The following is a 23,026-nucleotide window of genomic DNA, read 5'->3' on the forward strand; positions in this document are numbered from 1 at the left end:
CTCCTCCTCTTCCCGGGATGGACTGCCTCGTAGCGGATTGATATTAATTAAAGCGATCCGGGGGCTTGACACGAAAACGAGCCCTGCTCCCGTGGGGGCGGTTTGTTCGCAATGCAGGGAGGCACAATAACCCTGCCTCCCACCCCCACCCCACTCACCGGTTACTGAAGCTGATTAACCCGAGTGTTGATTTAATCACCAACTGGGTAATTGGTGTCTCTAACCAACAAACTCTGCGAGCGCTGTCGTTGCATATTCATCAATTGAGCCCCCCCCCTCCCTCCCAGCCTGTTATTATAGACAGCCCCGGCTTATAGTCCTGCCTACAATGTTACGTTAAAAGAGAGTAAAGCCTACAACCCTTGGGTCAGGCCGTCAGCGTTAAAACCCAAGTTCCGAACAGGGTAGTAGGAACCCTTCACTCACGAGAAATATAATCTTCCTCTGGTCGGTAAGGAAGCCTACTACATTCACACAGAATTATTGAAAGCATCAAAATAGCTTCCTGTCTTTCAGCCCATATTCACAAGGCAATGGAATCATAATATCATCTTCCCAATAATACACAGGTTGTAACCAGCGAATATGGATTATAAAGAATGGACACTTCGCGTCGGTACCTTTGATGTAGCCGGACTGATTTCAATGACCTTCAAGCCAGCTAAAGCGTGAGATTCTGTTTTCTCCCTAGAGTTGGCGCTGACATCACACCAGCTAGCAGTCGACACAGCGGAAATATAACACATATAATTAATACATCTAGGTACATTATGTACCCAAATAAAATATTGGATCCATAAAATAATAAAACTTTCATTAACTGCAATGTCTAGACTCTAGAGTTCCTCTATAATGAGAGTTGAGACCTTGACCCCAACAACAATTAAAATATGTAATGATTTGATAGCGCTGAAAATGGAAAAATAAAACTCTTACGAGAAGTAAAACCATATACCTATATTATATTATTATACAAATATTAAACGAATTCGATACTTAATTTTATAATGTATTATATCTGAAATATAAAATATTATTATTACAACTAGTTTGTCACTGAGAAATAAGGAAAAGCTGTTAACTTGAATTTATTTGAAGCAAAGCATTATTGGATTATGCAATAAGGTAGGCGATGTTTGGATCCTGTGTCTCAACTCTAGTCTCAATTATTATCTTAGCGTATGCTCGATTACACTACCTCTAGCGCTTGAAAGTGGAACTAACCGCTGGCGCACAGAGAAACAAAACACAGGAAAATTCGCTCAGTGTCCATTCTTTATAATCCCTATTCGCTGTTGTAACTTTAATAATGGCAAATATTTACTTATTTCGAATATACAAGTGATACATCTGTGAAACTTCTACATTCCTTCAATGTAGTAGCCAGCATTGTCTACAACTCGTTGAGCGTATTCCGAATCTCACCGGTGAGCAATCCGATGGCATCACAGTGCTCCGAATTCCACCGATGACGTCACTGATGCTCCACCGGTGTCGCACCGGTGCCATCAACTTGCAGAGGTGGTGGCAGTCTCCATCAGCCGCCATCAGTGAATCTGATTGGTTCTTGTATAGGGCGGGAATTAGCAGACGAATAACATCGTGCACTGTTGTGTCATGGCGGTGTGTTCTGCTGTATTGTTTGTAATGAGCACAACGTAAAAACAATATGTTAATGGCTTATGAGCGAACATGTCAACGGACCAGTTATTACTACCGGTTCAAGAAATATATTGTTTACGCTATCTTTTCTTTGAACGAGATGGGAGTACGAAAATTTCGCAAAATTTTGCTAGCGTAGCACAGACAACAACTTGTACAGTCGCCATGACAGCCATCGATCCTTCCAGCAGTTTTGTTCCTAATTTCGCTGCAACGTGACGTCATTGATGCCACCGGACCGGTGAGATTCGGAATGCGCTGGTTGCCAGCGATGTGGAAGTCATAGTATCCCTGTAGCAGCTGTAGGCCTACTGTTCTGTTTATGTTCCTGATGGAACGCCCTACTCCCTGCAAAATATCGGGAACAGTCCGGAATCGAACGTCACGAAGTGGTTCCTTCATCTTTGAGATTAAGCATAGCCCTCTCTAGTCATGGCCCGGCCCATACTACGTGGCAACGTCGGACAGCACGTTAGTTGCCGTCCTATCCTGTTGCGTAACTGTTAAATGCGAGAAAATCAGTAGGCTACATCGTTTTTCTATTTAAAAAAAAAAAGTAATGACTTCCTGAATCTTTGGTGAGTTCACTAAACAATATAGATCATCCTATTATTGTCAGTTATGATACACAATGTTTTTCAATCCACATACATGTATTTGTTGTAAGATATCTTTACATATTGTATTTCTGGCCCTGAAAGTTGTTTAACCACAACAAGTCTTATCACTTAACTTACCACCTTTTCAAAATTACCAAAATGCAGCACTAATTAAAAAAGTTATCAGTACAATACTATTCGCGAGATCATCAGTTTTATTTGCAGCTATACCAAACAATCGTCCATTTTCGTAGTCTGCAGTTCCTTATACTTGAATTTAATCTACTTGAATCTTCACAATTTTTTCACTCTGAATACTGCCTAACATGCATAAGAACTATCTAGTTTCAGATATTGAAGAAGGGGATACTTTAAACAACGAGGAAAGTTTTCTTAGATAGGCTATCGAGGGTGCAGTAATGACAAGATGTTGTTGAGTCTAATCATATCGTAACTCTTGGCATTATGGATATAAATTAAAAATGAGTTTATAATTATTAAGGATACATCGCCCTGGGTGGCGCAGTCGGTATAGTACTGGCCTTCTGTGCTCGAGGTTGCGGGTTCGATCGCGGCCTAGGTCGATGGTATATAAGCGTGCTTAAATGCGGCAGGCTCATGTTAGTAGATTTACTGGCATGTAAAAGAACTCCTGCGGGACAAAATTTCGGCACATCGGCGAATTCATTCTGTGAGCAAAGAATTTCTACAGCTATTAGCAAGTTAGAGACTATCCATATTAATACTTCGTTTGGTAGACGTCCACCATTCATGTGCATTTCTTCACTAAAATCCCTGTTTATTCTAATGCTAACAGTCATTTTAGGAGCATTAGTTACGTTTAGTTCATACACTATTCAACAAGATTCGTTTTTAAATAGTGACCCGTCTCTTTTAGACAGTTTCTTTGATACATTTTCCAAAAAATTAGAAAAATGCTGCAGACGGTTTTCGTCTGCCTCTTTCTTTTCGGTTTTTAAGGCGATTGTCAATTTCTTCTCTCCTCTGTTGCGGATTTTTTCATTTCGTTTCAGTCACACTGCTTAGATATGAAGGAAAATTTGGAAACGCATTCGGAACTGCACCTTCACACAAAACCGGATGACCGCGTTTACGAAATCTTGTCTTTTCGTCCTTGCCGGTGTATTTCTCAAAGCTCAAGTCACTTTTCCTGAAAATGTTTCTTTCATACCACAGACATGTTGATTGGTGACCAGTCTGCCCGTGGAACCCAACGAATCCATTTACTGCGTAGTTCGGAATCTTTAGGAAATCGAAAACAACTTATAATTTCATCCTTCTGCTTTTATTGTCTTATCGTAGTTACTTAAGCAGCCCGGCACTACACGCACATCTGACATGGTTATGAAAAATTTGTGCTATCACAGACATCACAACAATGGAAATATAGGCGCAAATTCACAAGCGAGGAGAGCGTCTTACACTGAAACACATGGCACACTGCTGAGCTGATAGGACGGGCTGTGACGTTGCCACATTTGCCAGGGCCGGGCCATGACTAGAGAGGGCTATGGATTAAGTCATAAACATAGCAGCTTAAGTCCGGTGAATGTGGTGGATGGAAAAGCACTTCTCACCCCCAGCGACAGTACAAATCACCTACAGGCTGTGCAGTGTGCGCCCTTGTGTTATCCTACAAAATGGTGGAAGGATTCTGCAAAACGTGTGGGCGCTTTCTCCGCAACGCCGGTCTCAGATTATGCTAAAAAAATGACGGAAATACTGTGCATTAACATTCAGCCAAGATCGCTGTTCCTGCTTTGTAAACATGGCGAAACACAAACGCTTAGAGCTGTAACTAACAGGAAACTAACTTCAACTCTCCACAGCGCATGCGCTGTGAGTCGGACGGAAGAGTCCTTTTGGGGGGGGGGCAGACATAGACTAACATGTGGTAGAAGTGACAACAATTAACTCCGTCTCGTTTCGCTTTTACAGCAGTGTTGCCACTATTAAAGTTACATACTCTTACGCAATGAACTGATGTGAAAATATGTTACACAGCAGCCATACAGTAAATCTTTAAAGGGCTCCACACGTAGAGACTGACTTACTTACAAATGGCTTTTATGGAATCCTGAGACTCATTGCAGTCCTCATATAAGCCCGCTATCGATCCCTATTCTAAGCAACACCTAGGTCAAAAAGCATGGGTAGACATAACGGCTCGGTTAGAAAAGCCGAAGTACTATGGTAGGAACGATCATGAGTTTAAAATCAAATGTAGGAAACAGAAAACGGATGTAGGTAAATTCTCATTTTTAAATACAACTATAAATGATTGGAATTACCTACCTGCAGCGGTCTTTGAGGGCTGTCCTTCCTTAAAGAGATTTAAAACTAAATTTAAATAATGTGTATAAAGTGTAAATTAAAGTACACATTAATTCATTCGAGCTTTACCAATCTTATTAAGTACACAGAAGATGCCTTTCTTGGAAATAACGAAACTTCGTTTATTCCAGTTTTTTTTTTATTTCAACTTAACTGTACTTGGCATCGGAAAGAGTTGTTATGTACCCCTCCCAAAAAGGCTCGATTTTCTTGGTAATTTCTGCTGTGAGTCCCCGTGCACTCTGACTATGAGATCAGTCACTACTGGTCTGTCACCTCGCGCCACAGTTCAGTTGTAGTGTGACTCCTGACGCATATGATGTCATTCAAATTCGTTATCAGAGATCGAAAACAACCATGTAGTAAATAAACGTGACATTTTGGTACCTGCCACAGAAAATCGAGCATTTTTGGGAGGGGTACATAACAACTCTTTCTGATGCCAAGTACAGTTACGTAAAAATCATAGGAGCCTGCAATAAATGAGGTTTCGTTATTTCCAAGAAAGGCATCTTGTGTGTACTTAATAAGACTGACAAAGCTCGGATGGGATTAATTCCAGAGTGGAAAAAGCAAGAAAATCCACTCCCCGTCACAAGTTGCCGCACCCCACGAGATGATACAAATTAATTCCATTCGAGCTTTACCAATCTTATTAAGTACACAGAAGATGCCTTTCTTGGAAATAACGAAACTTCGTTTATTGCAGGCTTTTTTTCATTTACACTTAACTGTACTTGGCATCGGAAAGAGTTGTTATGTACCCCTCCCAAAAAGGCTCGATTTTCTTCGAAATTTCTGCTGTGAGTCGCTGTGCACTCTGAAGATGAGATCACTCACTACTGGTCTGTCACCTCGCGCCACAGTTCAGTTGTTGTGTGACTCCTGACGCATATAATGTCATTCAAATTCGTTATCAGAGATCGGAAACAACCCTGTAGTAAATAAACGTGACATTTTGGTACCTGTCACAAAATGTAAATATGTAACAAATTGTCCATGTTACAAAATTTCTAGAGTAATATGTTCTGTAATTCAGAAGAGCAGATGTAATTAACAACTGGCTAGTTACAAATTTAATTTGAGCAGCTGAAGCAACTATTACAGAGTAAACATCCACAAATTTCTCTCGATCTAATCGCTGATAAAAAGTTTAAAAAGTTTCCGTAATAAAGAAGTAATATTTTCTCTCTCTAGCTTGAAAAACCTCAGGTGCAAAACTCAATTGAGCGAGCAATTTGATTTGTCTATCACCTGGAGTGAGCTGATGCTGTTAAAGTAATAGCCTCTATCAAGTACTTCTTCTTCCCCTCAGAACTGCTTCATGATCACGAAATTAATTCTCCCATCCTCTGTCCATTCCCCTCCCTCTCTCTTCACTAACGAAAAACAAAAGCTGTAATGAAACTCTAGAAGTCCACGTACAGTATCTTCGAAACCGTTTCGGTTTTTAGAGTTAATTAAAAATCCTAGCCTGTAATTGCCGGACGTCCTCAATTGGACTTTAATAAAACGGCAAAAGCATTTTATAATGTCTTAAGACTGTACGGAACAGTAATATTGGTTTAAAACAAAAATAGGCGTTCCCTCTGTTAGAGGAGTACATGGTCAATGTACGGAATCTGATATCGTAAGCACACTTTATAGCAGGATATAATCACAAAGGGCTATTTCGTGCCAAAAGCGATAATACGCTCTCTCTCTCTAAGCACAAAAATTGGAACTGAAACTGTATTTCCATTCAGTTTCTAACGGTTTCCGAATTCGTGGAAATGTACGCAGTAGCTTGATTATAGGTTTGGGGTTACCTCGTATGATCCCATTTTAATTATTCTGGGTGCAATCATGCTTAATTCACTAAAGACGCCATCTGATGTGTTTTAATGACTCCTCCTGCACTTAAATTCTACCACCTTTACCCCTTCCTTAATTACCATGACAACCAGATGATAGGAATAAATGGCTTTAACTTAAGCTTACAGCCGGCGTAAAGAAGTGTTTCCACAGAATTCTCTATATTAAAACACATTTTTCTACATCATTATTATTATTACTATTATTATTATTATTATTATTATTATTATTATTATCACATATAAATCCCACAAGGGTAGCTGCCCTTCAGTAAGGGTTGCCAAAAGACACAGCATTCTAAATAAATAAAATAAAAATAAACATTTGCGTTATCACTATTTACGATTTTTATTTTCAAATGGAAGCTACTCTTGGGAAAGTACTTTTATTCAACAATTATTAGTAATCAAATAGAATATAAGGAAATTTAGGTGTACAGGTGATTACGTAAAATCTAAACAGAATATTTCATTACGTCTATAGCAATAATTTTCAAAATATTTAAAGGAATCCAAAAGACTTAAAACATTCAACTGAGAATTTTGGAATTGCTCCCCTTCCTCCGAACAATAGGCCAAATACTTCAATCTGTCCTTGTATATGATAATAATCTTTAAAGTATTGAATTGTAGGGTCATAGATGGTCTTCTTTTCTTCATGTACTGCTACAGGTTGTTCAACTGCAGTTTCAAATCGCACCGCACGGTGGGATCGATGATTTGCTCTGTCATTTCTTCTATCAATAGCAATAATGTCAACTCGCCGAGAACTTCCATCTTTTGCAAGGCAGTGGACTTCTTGGTGAACCTCGTAGAAGGAAGGAAGACTTTTAGCAATAAGTTCTCGTATTGCATGGTGTCTAGTATTCCGGATGAGAGTTATGTTGGCAGAATCCCAGGATGTGGGGTAAGGTTTCTATCTCAGTACAATGTCTGCACTGGGAGCCATCCTGAGACCGACCTGGCATGGCACTCACGTTATTATTATTATTATTATTATTATTATTATTATTATTATTATTATTATTATTCACTGCGGGCTAAAGCAAGGAGATGCACTATCACCTTTACTTTTTAACTTCGCTCTAGACTATGCATTAGGAAAGCCCGGGATACCAGAGAGGATTTGGAATTGAACGGGTTACATCAGCATCTTATCTATGCGGATGACGTGAATATGTTAGGAGAAAATCAGAAAACTATTTGGAAAAAGACGAGAATTTTACTTGAAGAAACTAAAGCGACAGGCAGGGGCAGATATTAATGGAGATTAATTTTATCATTTATGTTTTTGTTTTTTAATATTGGTGTCAGCGGAGATTGTTGGAGAATGATTTGTATTCTTGGAGAAGTTTAATGGAAATTTTGGAAAATACAATTATTTTGGAATTGGAGTATTAACTCATTATAATATTACTTTCCAAATAATTAACGTTAAAGGTTCGCTGGATTCTGCTGAAGGTGCGGTATGGTAGCTATTAAATCGAGGTGCGAATCTAAATAGATATTTTCTGTTCTCTTTAATAATGTCATTGAAGTTCCCATGACTTTCGTATGTAGCTAGCTAACTGTAAAATCATTATTATTAAGTTTTTCATAATTATTCTGTAATAAAATAGATATTAACTTACTTTTAATATGATATAAGCCTAAATCTGTACTGTAAATAGTTTGTAATAAAATAGATATTGACATAATTTAAAGTATAATAAAGGTCTAAGCCTAAATCTAAGTACATATTTTATGTCCCCTTTTTTCGAACAATGTCTTCTTTTTTAAGCTTTATGTCCTTTTTTTATCGATGTGAATCTGGTCATCTCATCTTCTCAATACAAGCAACAATTACACAGCACCATCCTGCCTTTCTTTCTAAGCCAAACGTACGGTAGGTAAGACGGAATCTGTAGAAATTACAGCATGTAAGATAATAAAGATGGAAATAAGAAAAAAGGTATAACCGATATCTCAGCAGAACAATGAGCTATAAACATTGTCGCCATTTTGCTTCTAGATAGTGTACTTGGTTTCTATTTGTGTTCTATAATACGATTATGACCAATCGGAATCGCAATTCAATATATACGGAGTCCATTTCTAAGCGTATGATTAGCGCTATCATGGTCATTTACAAATCTGAATTGGTTACTTTCCGAACAAAGTCTTTTTATGAGTGAACTGCAAACTTCATCACACCAATCAAATATACTGGTACAAGGCAGTGGAAGGATAGGCAGGAATAATTTGAAGAGCATGATCCCAAAACACGCTAAGTCCATTTGGCCATTTTTATGATTTATACATATATATGATTATGTTTGAAACTTCTATCATATTTTAAACTTATTTTCTTCCAAAACAACTCCAATCCTTGTCTAAAAGTTTGTGTTATTGTACATGTTACTTGAAAATTCGCTCAGTTCGTAGACTGGTGGATAAAAACTAGCCCAGTCCTTTCATAAAAATGGACTGAACGCGTTTTGGGACAACACTGTTCAATTCCAAAATAACTTTGAAAGATTTTTAAGTTACTAATATTAATTCGTATAGGGGAGTGTACCTGATATTGGACCGGCATAGAAATTGCACCGATCGTTTTTTAAAGTAACCTAATGCAGTACCTGCCGTATAAAGGCAGATTCATGAACTACGAGCTTCCCCTCATCTAATTATATAAATATTGTCCAGTTGGAAATCATGTAAACTTAGAAACACAGTTTAATCCTTTTTTAAAGCTGCTGATGTTATTGTCGTTACCATTATCGTAAGATATTTAAGAAAAGACAGTTGAGTGAGGGATTTTTTATTAATACTGGCGGTAGTATGTAGAACAACGTACTTTTTCACAAAGTTACATAACTCTATTTCTTTTTTAAGTTTTGTTGGGTGTCTAGAGAAATAAATTTACTGTTTCCTGCAAATTGGACCGAAAAGGACCCTTATTAGACTTATTTATAATATTGTTTTTTTGCTTATGTAATGAAAGTATGAATTCAAATAACAATACGCGAGTGTTTCACAACAAAAGTAACAACCAGCCCTAGTAAAGTCTAATTTGAAATTCATCTCATAAGATACAACGCACCAGGTATTATACAACTTTCAGCTAAGTGGCCTTAACCTGGGAAGGCGTTCGAGCGGATCTTGGAAGATGAAATTAAAGATAATTAGATAAAGGAAAGGAAAATGAAGACGGAGACTATGAAGTTGAAGAAAAATGACAACATACGAGATAAAAATTGTGACAAAGATAAAACAAAACCAATTGTGAAAAGACCAAGACAACACTGAAGCTGAGGACCAAGACAACAATGATGTCGAAAACCAAAATGATGGAGATGTATACCAAATACGACGATGTAAAATAAACACCAAGGCAACGATAAAAACGGAGACGTAGACGTAGATGAAGATAAAACCAAGAACGTCAGTGAAGACGGAGATGATTAAAATGAAGACGAAAATAAAGATTAATATAAAAAGTAGTTTTGTGCAAATTGTGTTCACTGTTCAGGCATAAAATTGAATAATCGTTAAAGTTAAATTCATGTAAAAACCAACTCATTAATAAACTTAACCATAAGAATGCTAAAAGTGGTCCAATTTTAAAACTTCGGGTCCAATTTAGAAGACCTTTCTTGCATATTGGACAGAATGCAGATCATTACATTTTATTTGGTATTGTCTAAACTGTTACTTATAACGTGTTGTAGTTTTACATGTGTATTTTTAAAATATCAATGTATGTTTTCGTGATAAAGTGAAAATTTTAAGTGTTTCCGTTTTGGCAAAACAATAAAAAATGTTGCAATTGGTCCAATTTGGGAGACTCTCCCCCTATTATGTGAAATACACGTAAATACAGTAAAACCTCCCTAAAACGAAACGCGGTCGTTGAAGAATTTTTTTTTTTCCTTTTTCACAGGTTTTCGTTTTACAAAGGGTTGAGTTTTGGCAAAACTAAGAATAGACTACTGCAGTATGCTCACTGTAGGAAGAACACAATGAAGAAATAATTTGAAATAAAAGTTACTACAGTACACGCAAAGTGAATTTTGTTTTTATAATTATTAACTTACATAATTGAAGCGCCTCTCTCTCTCTCTCTCTCTCTCTCTCTCTCTCACTCACTCTCTGCGCCCTAGTTTCTTGGCCCCCACATTTCTTTTAAAGTGCATTGCCGAGATTTTTTTTGAAGGGAACGTTGTAGGATTTCCTCCGCGTCCTGCATCGGTTGTGTAACTGAAGTTGTGTTTGATGGAAAATAGATTAACTTCACGTTAGACAAATCAATCCCTGAATGGCGGGTAGCATTGTCTAAAAACAGTATGACCTTACGACCTTGACGTTTCACTGCTCCATTAAAATTATGAAGCCACTCTTCCATGATAGAACTGGTCATCTAGGCTTTTTTATTAAATCGCACAGTTTTACTTTATTCGCACTGTTATTTAACACTGTATTGGCATATTAACACAAAACTCAGAATAAATAAACGGAAATGTGAAACTAAATTGACACTACACTACAATTACTCACAGTTTTATTCTACTCGCACTGTCCCTTATCACTGTATTGGCTTGTTAGCACAAAACTGAGAATAAATGAAAAAAAAATGCAAGAGGGTTGGAAGAAGTAACCTGCCCGGGTCCTTGACAATAAGCACAGAATAGTGACATGGTTAGAGAAGCTTCACCCCCAAAGCCTGACAAAGAATAGCGAAAGTCTTCCAGATCATTGCATGTACACACACACACACACACACACACACACACAAAATATATATGTCATGCTTTGTAGAGTATTATCGCAAAATTAAAAATGGTTTGGAAGAATTTAGCAACAGTTACGCTTAAAATTATCCGTCTTAGTCAGGTTTTTTTTACCTAAATGATGCCCAAAAATGATTCCGTTTTCGTGTTAGGCAGTTTTCCGTTTTAAAGTATTATTGTACATAGGAAATCATTCCGTTCCCAAGTTTATTTTTCGTTTGTTCAGGTTTCCTTTTTACTGTATTTGAGGCTAAAAGGGATGACGTTACAGGAGAATGGAAAAAATTACACAACGCAGAACTGCACGCATTGTATTCTTCACCTGACATAATTAGAAACATTAAATCCAGAACTCTGAGATGGGCAGGGCATGCAGAACATATAGGCGAATCCAGATATGCATATGGAGTGTTAGTTGGAAGGCCGGAAAGAAGATGATCTTTGGAGAGGCCGGGACGTAGATGGGAGGATAATATCAAAATGGCTTTGAGGGAGGTGGGATATGATGGTGAAGACTGGATTAATCTTGCTCACGATATGGACTGATGACGGGCTTATGTGAGGGCGGCAATGAACCTCCGGGTTCTCTAAAAACCATAAGTGACAGACGAAAAGACAATGGTATCAAAATATGAACCCTGCAAGAGGCATCAGAACTCGAAGTACGAAGAAGAATAAGATGACGTCAATGATGATGATTAGGAGGCGGATGTTGATAAAAAGTCGTCATCTTATTTTTCAAATTAACACGATGCCTATTAATATAGAAATCCTTTCTATGTTAATATCAACGTAAAAAAGTAATTTCTTACATTGCATTTTTTTTTTTACGTTTTTGAACAAATAGGTCATTTATATGTTTTTTCGGCATTTTTTGGTAATTTTTAATACTTTCAAGAACTTTTAGATCATTTGGAATGCATTTTACTTCCTTCATTACCGATAGGTCTATTAAATTATTTTTTAACCAAATAGGTCAGTAGCAATTACCTACTGAATAAGTGAAAAACAGTGAAGTTTGAGTTTTATAGTTTGGAACAGACTCTGAAGTCCATCCCTCATTCCACTGAAGGCTTCATTTCACACAACGGAAGTAATATAAAATACTTGAAAGCACCTTAGTTTAAGTGAGGACTTTGACCTCTACTGTTCTTTTGTCGGTACGAGGGTGTCTTCAGAATTTATGTTTGGACGGGGGGAAACTTTCACCATGTTCTGGACAGGACGTTGTGTCCCCAATATGGTTCGGAAGGGATGCCTACTGTAGTAGACAGTATTTTCAACATAAAGATTGCAAGAATGCACGCTGCGCCCACAATTTGTTTTGTTATTCACACTCCCTCATCTGGAAGATCTGGTAACAAAAGTGAAACGCGGAAGGAGGAGACGGAGAATGAAAGCACTGACATGGACCACCCCTGATTGAAACACATTGTAAACTCTTATTAGAATCTATAGTTTTCCCTTAAAACCTTCATTTTTGCATGTTCTTTTCCTTTATCTTAGCCAAATTCCAGGAAGTTGCCTCCTCTCTCCGAGATTTGCAGGGCAGTCATTGAAACAAGGTGACTAATTTTTAAGACGTTATATATTTATGTATTTATTTATTTATTTATTTATAAGTTGTGCTGCGAGTACGGTGAATAATACTTAAATGTCATTTTCTTTTAATTTGATGTCATTTTTCCATTAATTTAAGTGCATTTTAATTATCATTTTAAGTAGATTTTTAGGTCATAAACATCCGTCCCCTAATGATGATGATTTTCATACTGACTATTGCTAACTTTATTCAAGCACCGTAGCCAGAGCAAACGGCTTGTGGCCGTTCAGAAAAAAATAAAAATCTAAAAGACAGACCCTGTAGAAAAGACATACCGGCCTATAATAAAACGTAGGAGAGGGGTTGATCTTATGTAATTACATACCGGTCGCATTAACGGCGGCTTGCAATAAATCAACGCGATGAAGCCATCAGAACATCGCGTCAACTTCTTATTACAACGACGGGACAGATGAAAACAAAACCGACGAGACTGCCAATCCATTACGTGTTTTTAATCACTTGGCCGCATTAGAAAAATTAAGGCTTTCTCTTAACACAAGTAGTAATTAATGTATTAGCCGATGAATAATAACAATCAAATCAGATGCTAGTGATTAAACTCTCCCTCCCCCAATTAGCTAACATACTCAGTGACAGACTCAGAACTCGATGCAAGATTGATCGTGAGATCAAATTAAGTGAAAGAGTATGCTAAACTATAAACCAGTGATGTCAAAGCAAGCGCATTTTCCTGACCTTGACGTCGTGCGCGGGCAGCAAGCGCTAAGTATGGAAAGAGGAAGAGTTGCGTATATGAATAAGCAACCTGTTGGATTAAGAAAACAGTGGTGCACAAACTTCAAACGGAATGTGAAATTTTATGTCGTTATTTTTATATGGCTTCTTTCTGTTTAATATTATCTATATTGTCTGTAAAAAAAAGTACTAACACTGATTTCTTAATATTGCACTTGTGTTTTAAATCTTAATAACATAATAGAGAGTTAAGAAGGAATATTCACTTAAATTCCATACTAGTATAATATTGTACCGTATTAAGTGGATGAAACACATCATTCATAAAGAAAGTGATATTCTATAGAAAGAGATTGAGTATGACATGATAAGTTGGAATTTATATTGATGGTATCTTCAGCCTTACAAAAGTAATCAATAAACTAATCAAAACAATATTACAGTACAAAGCAAAGTTACCTAGGTATTGTATCTGTTTTAAGTTAACTAATATTACATAATAAAACTCTTATCGCATTATGCTTTTAAGGTGATATTTGTGAGCAACTTCCTATCATCAGAATATTAAATTATTTTCTCGAAATCTGCTGAAGCTATAGAGCTGACATTTTTACAACACATGGGCACGTATCTTTTGCTTATGATGTAACAATAGTTGCTTTGTTAATTCATTTCCTTACAAACAATTTCCATGCGAATATTTTAAAAATTTTCAATACACTATCTTCAGTAATACATATATATACGGTATATTAGATTTACGAAAACATTCTGTAAGGCTACTAAATAAATGGGCCTATACCTGAAAATTTCACTTTTCTATACGAAAAGTTGAAAAAAATATTTCTTTTGAATAAAAAAATCAAACTTGTGAAAAATGAGCATTAAAATTAAAACTTACATTCTTATAATGCACTTATACTTCTCAGGAAAATCTAAAAATTAACATGGATACAGTTCTAATAAGTTCTCTTCCCTTTATCTACTGAATCAGTGCTGGCCGTCCCTGAATATAGCTCGACCAAGCGGCATATACAACCTCTTTCTCCTGGGCTCTAAAGCGCGCGCTTGCTCCTGTGGGCATCAAATGACATGCCTGCTATAAAAGAAGACATATCCACAACCATTTTAAGTCGGCTACTCAACAACGCTATATCAACTACTACAGTAGGCCTATTTGTGGTTGATGGAATTGGTGATATCAAAATTGTACTTGACGAGATGAGGCCGAATTTTCGACATGGGGTTACCTGACATTCACCTTGGAGAAAACCTCGAAAAAAATTGTAAACATTCCAAGAAAGAATCAAACCAACGCCCGAGCGCATGTCTGGATCAGCAGGCAAAGACCCCTAGCTCCTGGGTTAAGGGGTTAGGTACAGTTTACAGCAGTAACATTTTGGAAATATTCAACATTTTTTTATTCCATTACGGTATCTTGTACAATAATTAACATTAGTATGTGTAAAACACCGTTCTTCTGCTATATGACAAAAATATTTTTACGATTTAAAAATATATTTTTTTTTTCAAAAGTCATTTGACTGTGCAGTGATGAAGCGTTTCCCACGTAACTAAAAAACTACCCAACATTCTGTGATGAAATTTTTGTATGTACTTATGCATGTCGTAACTACAATATGACGCAAGATCATTTCTCTACCTTTGATAGATTATTTGATAAAAAATAAATTCATTTTAAAAATGGTCAAATATCAGTATTTTCTTATAAAACAAAATAAAAAAAATATTATTTATTAAGGAATGTAGTTGAAAGAGCATGATATTGTAAATACGAGTTTCAGCAATAAAATAAAAGAGAGAGAACATGAAAAAGTTAACAAGTTTATGAGTTATGAGGGAAACGCTTCATCACTGCACAGTAAACATTTTGAATTTTGAAAAGAAAATTATAAATAATTTTTTTAAACGGTAAAAATATTTTTCCATATAGCAGAAAGACAGTGTTTTACACATATACTAATTTTCAATATTGTACAGACGTGGACAAATTATTAACAAAATTGACGATTTTTATGATAATTCTGTTTACAAAATTTAGCTTTTCAATTTAGACTACAGTTGGCAGTTTTGCATATTTCTATCATTAAAATAGATAGAAATATGCAAAAATGTCAACTGTAGTTTAAATTGAAGAGTCAAATTTTGTAAATATATATAATAAAAATCTTCATACTTTGCTAATAATTTGTAAATATGCAAAAATGTCAACTGCAGTTTAAATTTAAGAGTCAAATTTTGTAAAAATTTAAAATAAAAATCCTCAGTTTTGCTAATAATTTGGAAATATCCAAAATGTAAACTGTAGTCCAAATTGAAGAGTCAAATTTTGTAAAAATATATAACAAAAATCTTCAATTTTGCTAATAATTTGTAAATATGCAAAAATATCAAATGTAGTCCAAATTGAAGAGTCAAATTTTGTAAAAAAAATATGCAATACAAATCTTCAGTTTTGCTACTAATTTAGAAATACGCAAAAATGCCAACTGTAGTCTAAGCTGAAGAATCATATTTTGTAAAAATATGTAATAAAAATCTTCAATTTTGCTAATAATTTGTCCACATCTGTATAAGATACAGTAATGGAGGAAAAAATGTTTAACATTTTAAAAAATTTTACTGCTGTAAGCTGTACTTAACCCCTTAAATCTCAAATCTCTCCGCAGTGCAAATGAAGAGAAGGCATATGTCACTGTTGATAGCGATTCGTTCGTCGGACGGGGACGTTAAGCCTGGCGGCCCTCTTGGTGCTATTCGACAGGAGTTGGCTACGTGCCGGTACGGGTTTACACTTCTCCCTTCCTCATCTTCATCACCATCACTCATTCTATACACTACACTCAAACGAACACACACGAGATAACTCTCCACAGAAACACATCACGTTCAGCGTGGCCCGCCGAAGTGGTGTGCAACTTGAAAATGGGTCACAGTCCTGCCATCTACCAGCTATATGCGGAACTCGGATCACGTAAAGTGAGTAGCCATTGGATACATATTAAAAAAATTAAAACAGTAACATTTTGGTTCAGGTGACAAATTATATAATACACTGCAGTTTTAAAGACAAGTATAATAATGACGCGGTGCCTACCTTGAACCTGGCGAGGCGAGGGTTGTCGGTGGCAAGCTTGGCTAGCGCCTGGTAGTCTGCCTGCGAGGAGAGCACCAACCACTCCCGGGACTTGGCGTCCAGCTGCGGAAAACAAACACCAAATTATTCACTTAGCGACACTTACAAATCACACTTTCAGTAACTCGTTAATGCTATTGTTTCATATTCTAGAAAGTAACAACAGTGGAAATATAAATCTTACAAGCTTCCTCATTAATACAGTGTTGGCACCTGTTGGTTTAAGTATACAGTTGCATAAAAATCGTAAGTGGTCAACATCATATAGTGATGATACTAAGGGCATATATCGACACCAACTGTTAATACAGACAAAATATTTGAAAATAAGACAAGGCAAATTAATCATTTTACTGTAATCTATTATGACTTGTATTTCACCCAGACATAAGTCCGTAATACCAAATGAAAACTGAAGTTTTCCTTTTTAACATCTTTTCAGAAAGTAAAAATTGTAAACGATAAATTATCCTGCACCGAAGAATTCATTCATTCATTTAGTGTTCTGCCCAAGGGCAGAAATTTCACTGCAAACCCAGCTTTCTCCAGTCTTTCCTATTTTCTGCCTTCCTCTTTGTTTTCTCATATGATCCATATATCTTAATGTCGTCTGTCATCTGATATCGTCTTCTACCCCGAACTCTTTTCCCGTTCACCATTCCTTCCAGTGCATCCTTCAGTAGGCAGTTTCTTCTCAGCCACTGACCCAGCCAATTCCTTTTCCTCTTCCTGATCAGTTTCAGTATCATTCTTTCTTTACCCACTCTTTCTAACACAGCTTCATTTCTTATTCTGTCTACCCACTTCACACCTTCCATTCTTCTTCATATCCACATTTCAAATGCTTCTATTCGCTTCTCTTCACTTAGTCAAACTCTTCTCCCGTTTACCATTCCTTCCAGTGCATCCTTCAGTAGGCAGATTCTTCTCAGCCAGTGACCCAGCCAATTCCTTTTTCTCTTTCTGATCAGTTTCAGCATCATTCTTTCTTCAACCACTCTTTCCAACACAGCTTCATTTATTATTCTGTCTGCCCACTTCACACGTTCCATTCTTCTTCATATCCACATTTCAAATGCTTCTATTCGATTCTCTCCATTTCGTCATAATGTACAGGTTTCTGCCCCATACAATGCCACACTCCATACAAAGCACTTCATTAGTGTCTTCCTTAGTTCTTTATCCAGAGGTCCACAGGAGATGCTCCTTTTTCTATTAAAAGCTTTCTTGGCCATTTCTATCCTTCTTTTGACTTCTTGACAGCAGCTCACGTTACTACTTATAGTACATCCCAAGTATTTGAAACTGTCCACTTGCTCTACTGCCTCATTTAGAATTCGCAAGTTTATCTTCTGTATTTTTTTCTATGACCATACTCTTCTTCTTATTTGCATTTATCTTCATCCCATACTGCTCACAGAATTATGAAAATAAAAAAAAGATTTTACTTTATAGGTTAATCTTTAGACCTTCTGCAGCTCAGTTAAAAGTGATTGTAGGAGTACCAAATTTGTTATGCGAAACAGTGGCACCACAACGCAACTTTTGCGAACCCTTAAATTTTTAATTTCGGGAAATAAAAAAGTTTTGGTCTTTTTCGATACGCCAATCAATAGGGATTGAGATCTTTCAAAACATTAGTATATTTTGTAGTGGAAATGGAAACTAGATTCTTACTTAATTTATGATGGAAGAAACCGCTAAAAGCTCCAATCAGATTGGCCGGTACAGGTATTTTAACCAGGGATCACTTTACCACAGAGTCACCTTGCTCAGTAAGGTAATACTGGTAATATCTGAACATAAATTATGTTCTATTATAGTAAAACGTCACACAAAAATGATCTACGCACAAGACATCAAACTAAGACAATTTTGAAAACAGATACTTTGGATAGAAACGAAGTATTAAAGGCATGAAAGGCAACGTGTGGAAATCTTTATCTAAGACCACGATCTGAAAAAAAAATTCTGTGCCTGCTCAAGGCAGACACCTCTCTGGCAAATAATATTACGTATTCATTGGAGACAACATATTTTGCATATTGCGAGTGGGCAGTCTAGAATCTTTCACTTTATCTACCTTTTATTAGAGGGCGTTAGTATTAATTAAATTAAACATAATTGCTGTAGTAAAAACATAACTTTGATGTGACTGCAGATTGTTCACGACTCCAAGCTGATACAAGGATTTTCGTTTTACTGCAAGGCAAATACCCAACACATTTAACTCCTTCTCGGAGAATATTAAATGAGAAATCAATTATTAACTGTAAAGGCTGGTTCACAATAAACCGGGAACGAGAACCAGAATGAAGACGAGAAGCAGAGGACGTGAATATGAAAATTTTTGATTCACAATAAACCGAGAACGTAGACGACTATGCATATCGATATATATGTCAATAACGATATGTAAAGTCGATATTACGCATTCTGATGTTATTTGTGTATAATTGACCAATGGCGTTCTCTCATGAGTACAAGGCAGTCAACATAAACACAGGTTAACCAACTTCGAAATTTCAACTGAAACATTTCATTAGGTACGGTACTATAAATATGCCGATGCATCTTTACTATCACAACCTATTTTAAGTCTACCATAACGTAAAATAATTAAAGAACAAACATTTGTAATAGAACAAAAATGAACACAACAGTAGTTATTGAATTGAATCAAGAATATGTAGTGTGCAATACAAGCAATACAGTAATAAAATATGATTCACTTACGATCGGTGTTCAAAGATGCAGCTATTGAAAGTCACGTATTCTCCTTCATTTTCTCATCTTTATACGAGGCGCGCCGCTTATCGTAAACGTGAGGATTTTCCTCAATACTCAATATTAGAATCTCATCAAGTAAAAACTTGCTCCATGATGCACAGCACAGAACAAAATAATGCATAGGTTATGTCACGGTCTTCTTGCTACAAAATATACGACGACAAAATAGCTTTTAGGTGGCAATAGAATGAATCTAGTGGGCTGTGATCGGAAACGTGAACGCCACAGTTGAAACTTGGCCAACTCTCCGTTCCCGATCCCGGGCTCCGGCAAGCTTTTCGTTAATTGTGAATGCTCATATTTAAATGTATACATTTTAACAATTTTACCGTTTTCGTTTTCGTTCCGATTCTCGTTTCCGGTTTATTGTGAACCAGCCTTTACACCAAGCGCTGTCAAACTAAAAACAAACGCATCAAGTGCTTAAAACAAGCTTGGTGATTAAGAAGATTAATATCCATCCTGTATACTTCTTTCTACAATATTTTGAAATCAATCACCTAACACTTCAACAACGAGAACTTCTATTCCGTTTCCGCAACATTGTTATATTAGTATATTATGCAACGAGCGTCTTAATTACCATTATAGGCAAGATTCATAAGACTTTTTTATTCGACCATAGGCTAATTAAATGTCTAAGTTTTGAGTGTTTATAAATATCTTACCTTGTTATTTTACTGATAATGAAACGGTCACCATGAGTGTATTTTCAGCGTGTTCTCGACTATTTCAACAGATGGCAGGCACGGACCATGAGTGTCTTTTCAGCGTGTTCCCGATTAGTGCAACAGATGGCAGGCACGGAGCACTTTCACGTCCACGCAGTAAGTATTTATTGATTTTTTGTAGGTATTTGGTTTGGAGATTTTAACCTCAAAGCAACACACATTAAAACACAGGAAATGAACACAGTTTATTAGAGTATTAAAATTAACATGAACGGAACTAATTTTATTTTAAATACATGTTGATTGTGCAGTTTGTGAAATTTATAATGGGAATGGTATACGAGTTGTTGCGCTTACGATATTAATCAATATCACATAGGCTTAGTTGGAAATCAATAGTTGGAATAATATAATGAATAGCTGTACTTTGAAGTATGCTATCATATTAAACTACATACATAAAAGTTCAAATTAAATTAGACCTATTCGTACTATAACAAACATAAAAAATCAAATTTTCTGAGTCGCCCAAGTGGTTTAGGGATAAAGCGTTCTCTCTAGGTTCTCTCTAGATTTGAGGATTTAAGGGTTCCGGGTTCAGACCCGGCTGGGATCGATGGATTTTTCAAGACGCAAAAATCCGAAGGGCAAGTTCTCCGGTAGAGGCTAACAAGCAAATATTCTGATGGGAGCAAATAAAAAAGTTAAAATTTTCCCTTCCACCATGTTAATAATGTCAAAAGAAGTGCTTATACAAATTTTGGCCACACGACCACAATTATGAGGCCGTCCAGAAAATTATTTTTCCTGTGGCCGTATACAGAAAAAAAAAACTCAATTGCATGGAAATATTTATTGGAACAGATACAACAATTGTTGCGCTATTTGTCAACGTATCTCCCACTGGAATTGAGACATCTGTCATGCCATGGGATCAATTTTTGTATCCTTGTATCGTAGAAGTCAGCCGCCTGGGATCGGAACCAGCGTTTGACACCGTCTGCACCTCTGTCGATCTCATGATATGACAAATGTCTCAATTCCGGTGGGGAATGTGTTGAGAAATAGCTCAACAATTGCTGTATCTGTCCCAATAAATTTGTCCAGTGAAATTGTGTTTTCTTTCTGTTAACGGCCTATGGCGAACTTATTTCTTTACGGTCTTCGTAATTGCGGTCGAATGGCCAAAATTTGTATACGCACTTCTTTTGACATTATTAACATTATGGAAGAAAAAAATGTATTTTTTTATCTGCCCCCATCAGAATGTTTGCTTGTAAGTCGTGTGTCCCGTGTCGGAGTTTTCCGAAATGTTAAAGACCTCCAAGCCCAAATTAGAGCCTCTGGACTAAATATTATTCCTCTAGTAGTAATAATAGCAATAACTTAATTGCATAGGCACTAGGTGTCGTTTGAGGCGTTTACCACTTATCCCTCTGATCTCTATCTGAAAATAAAACTAACTAAATTCCTTGTAGGTAGGATGAATGAACGTTTTTGACTCTCGAATGTGTATATAAGCCTTTAAAGTGTAAGGACAGTTGCTATGGGTACCAGAAAGTACACATTATTTAAGCACTAGTGGCTTGTGCAGCAAATACTGCAAACTGAGTCCATACATACTTACTTACTGGCTTTTAAGGAACCCGGAGGTTTATTGCCGCTCTCACATAAGCCCGTCATAGGTCCCTATCTTGAGCAAGATCAATCCAGTCTCTATCATATTTTCATTTTTAATAACAATGTTGTTACCTTACGTAAGTTTTATAGTTTTCAGTAACATGTATATATATATATATATATATATATATATATATATATACATATATATATATATATAGCCGTTAATCAGTAAATTATAGAAATGAAGATATAATATAAAATATTCTTTCTCTGTGTCTACTTACTTAAAGCCCCAAAAGGTTTCACTTTCACTTTTATTAATTGTCATAATTTAGTGTAATTAGTTACCACTGCCACCGGGATATACCCATTTGCAGTGTGAATAAATACATACATACACATACATATCATCAGTATACCATTATGTGTTGCATTAACTATAATAATATTTCATTTTTAATGGTAATGTCATCAAACATTCTTAAGTTTTGTAGTTCTTAATATCCAATACACAGCTGTACTCGGAAAACTACAGACCAGAGAATCAGACCTGTAAATTATTTTTTATAATTATGTTATCAAAAAATCACACAAATGAAGATCGACATATTGACATTATGATGTGAAAGAATCTGAGCCATCTGAACTCTATGTCAGCAGTCCTGTAGGTCATGGCCTTCGTGTAATAGTCTATTGTTTATTGTAGTTTGTTTTATTCTGAAATGCAATTAATTAGTTCTCAAAACAGACGAAAGATGGATTTTGGAAAATAGGAAAATGATGTAGGAAAATTGACATTTCACTGAAAACTACTATTTTTCTGAAAAACGTTGGGTCCCAAGCTTCAAAATGAGGGGTCATTTATTAAAATCCGTTCAGCCGTTTTCCCGTAATTTCCATTACCAGTTCAAATTATATATATAGATAAAAGAGTAACATTTTCTGTATAGATTTACAACAAAGTTTATAGGGGAAAGAAATTTCATTTAAGTCTGCTTCCTACGTGAAATGTCGACCGGAGAAAATTCGACCCGGTGACACATCAAATAAACGGCATTCGGTCAGTGGCGCCACGCACATGTGCAATTCCATACAGAAGTAAAGGTGCATGAAAATTCGCAATAAATCAGTACATTGCACTGCAAGGAGTTTTGTCCGTACTACTAGAATTGCCCTTGTGAAACACACTAGCAGGCTCGACCTCCGTCCTTTGACCTACTGACCTCACATTGACTGGATGTTGTG

At 36.3% G+C, this 23,026-nt stretch overlaps 1 protein-coding gene across 1 annotated transcript in view; it reads right to left on the reverse strand.

Annotated features, from left to right (window-relative positions):
• Positions 1-23,026, reverse strand: part of LOC138713969 (ankyrin repeat domain-containing protein SOWAHA-like) — a 453,145-nt gene that overhangs the window by 296,567 nt on the left and 133,552 nt on the right. The window contains exon 6 of the mRNA XM_069846550.1: positions 16,659-16,760. Coding sequence (XP_069702651.1) covers positions 16,659-16,760 — 102 coding nt within the window. The remainder of the gene's footprint in view (positions 1-16,658; positions 16,761-23,026) is intronic.

Source organism: Periplaneta americana, chromosome 14 (genome assembly GCF_040183065.1).
Source record: "Periplaneta americana isolate PAMFEO1 chromosome 14, P.americana_PAMFEO1_priV1, whole genome shotgun sequence".
NCBI classification, from domain to species: Eukaryota; Metazoa; Arthropoda; class Insecta; order Blattodea; family Blattidae; genus Periplaneta; species Periplaneta americana.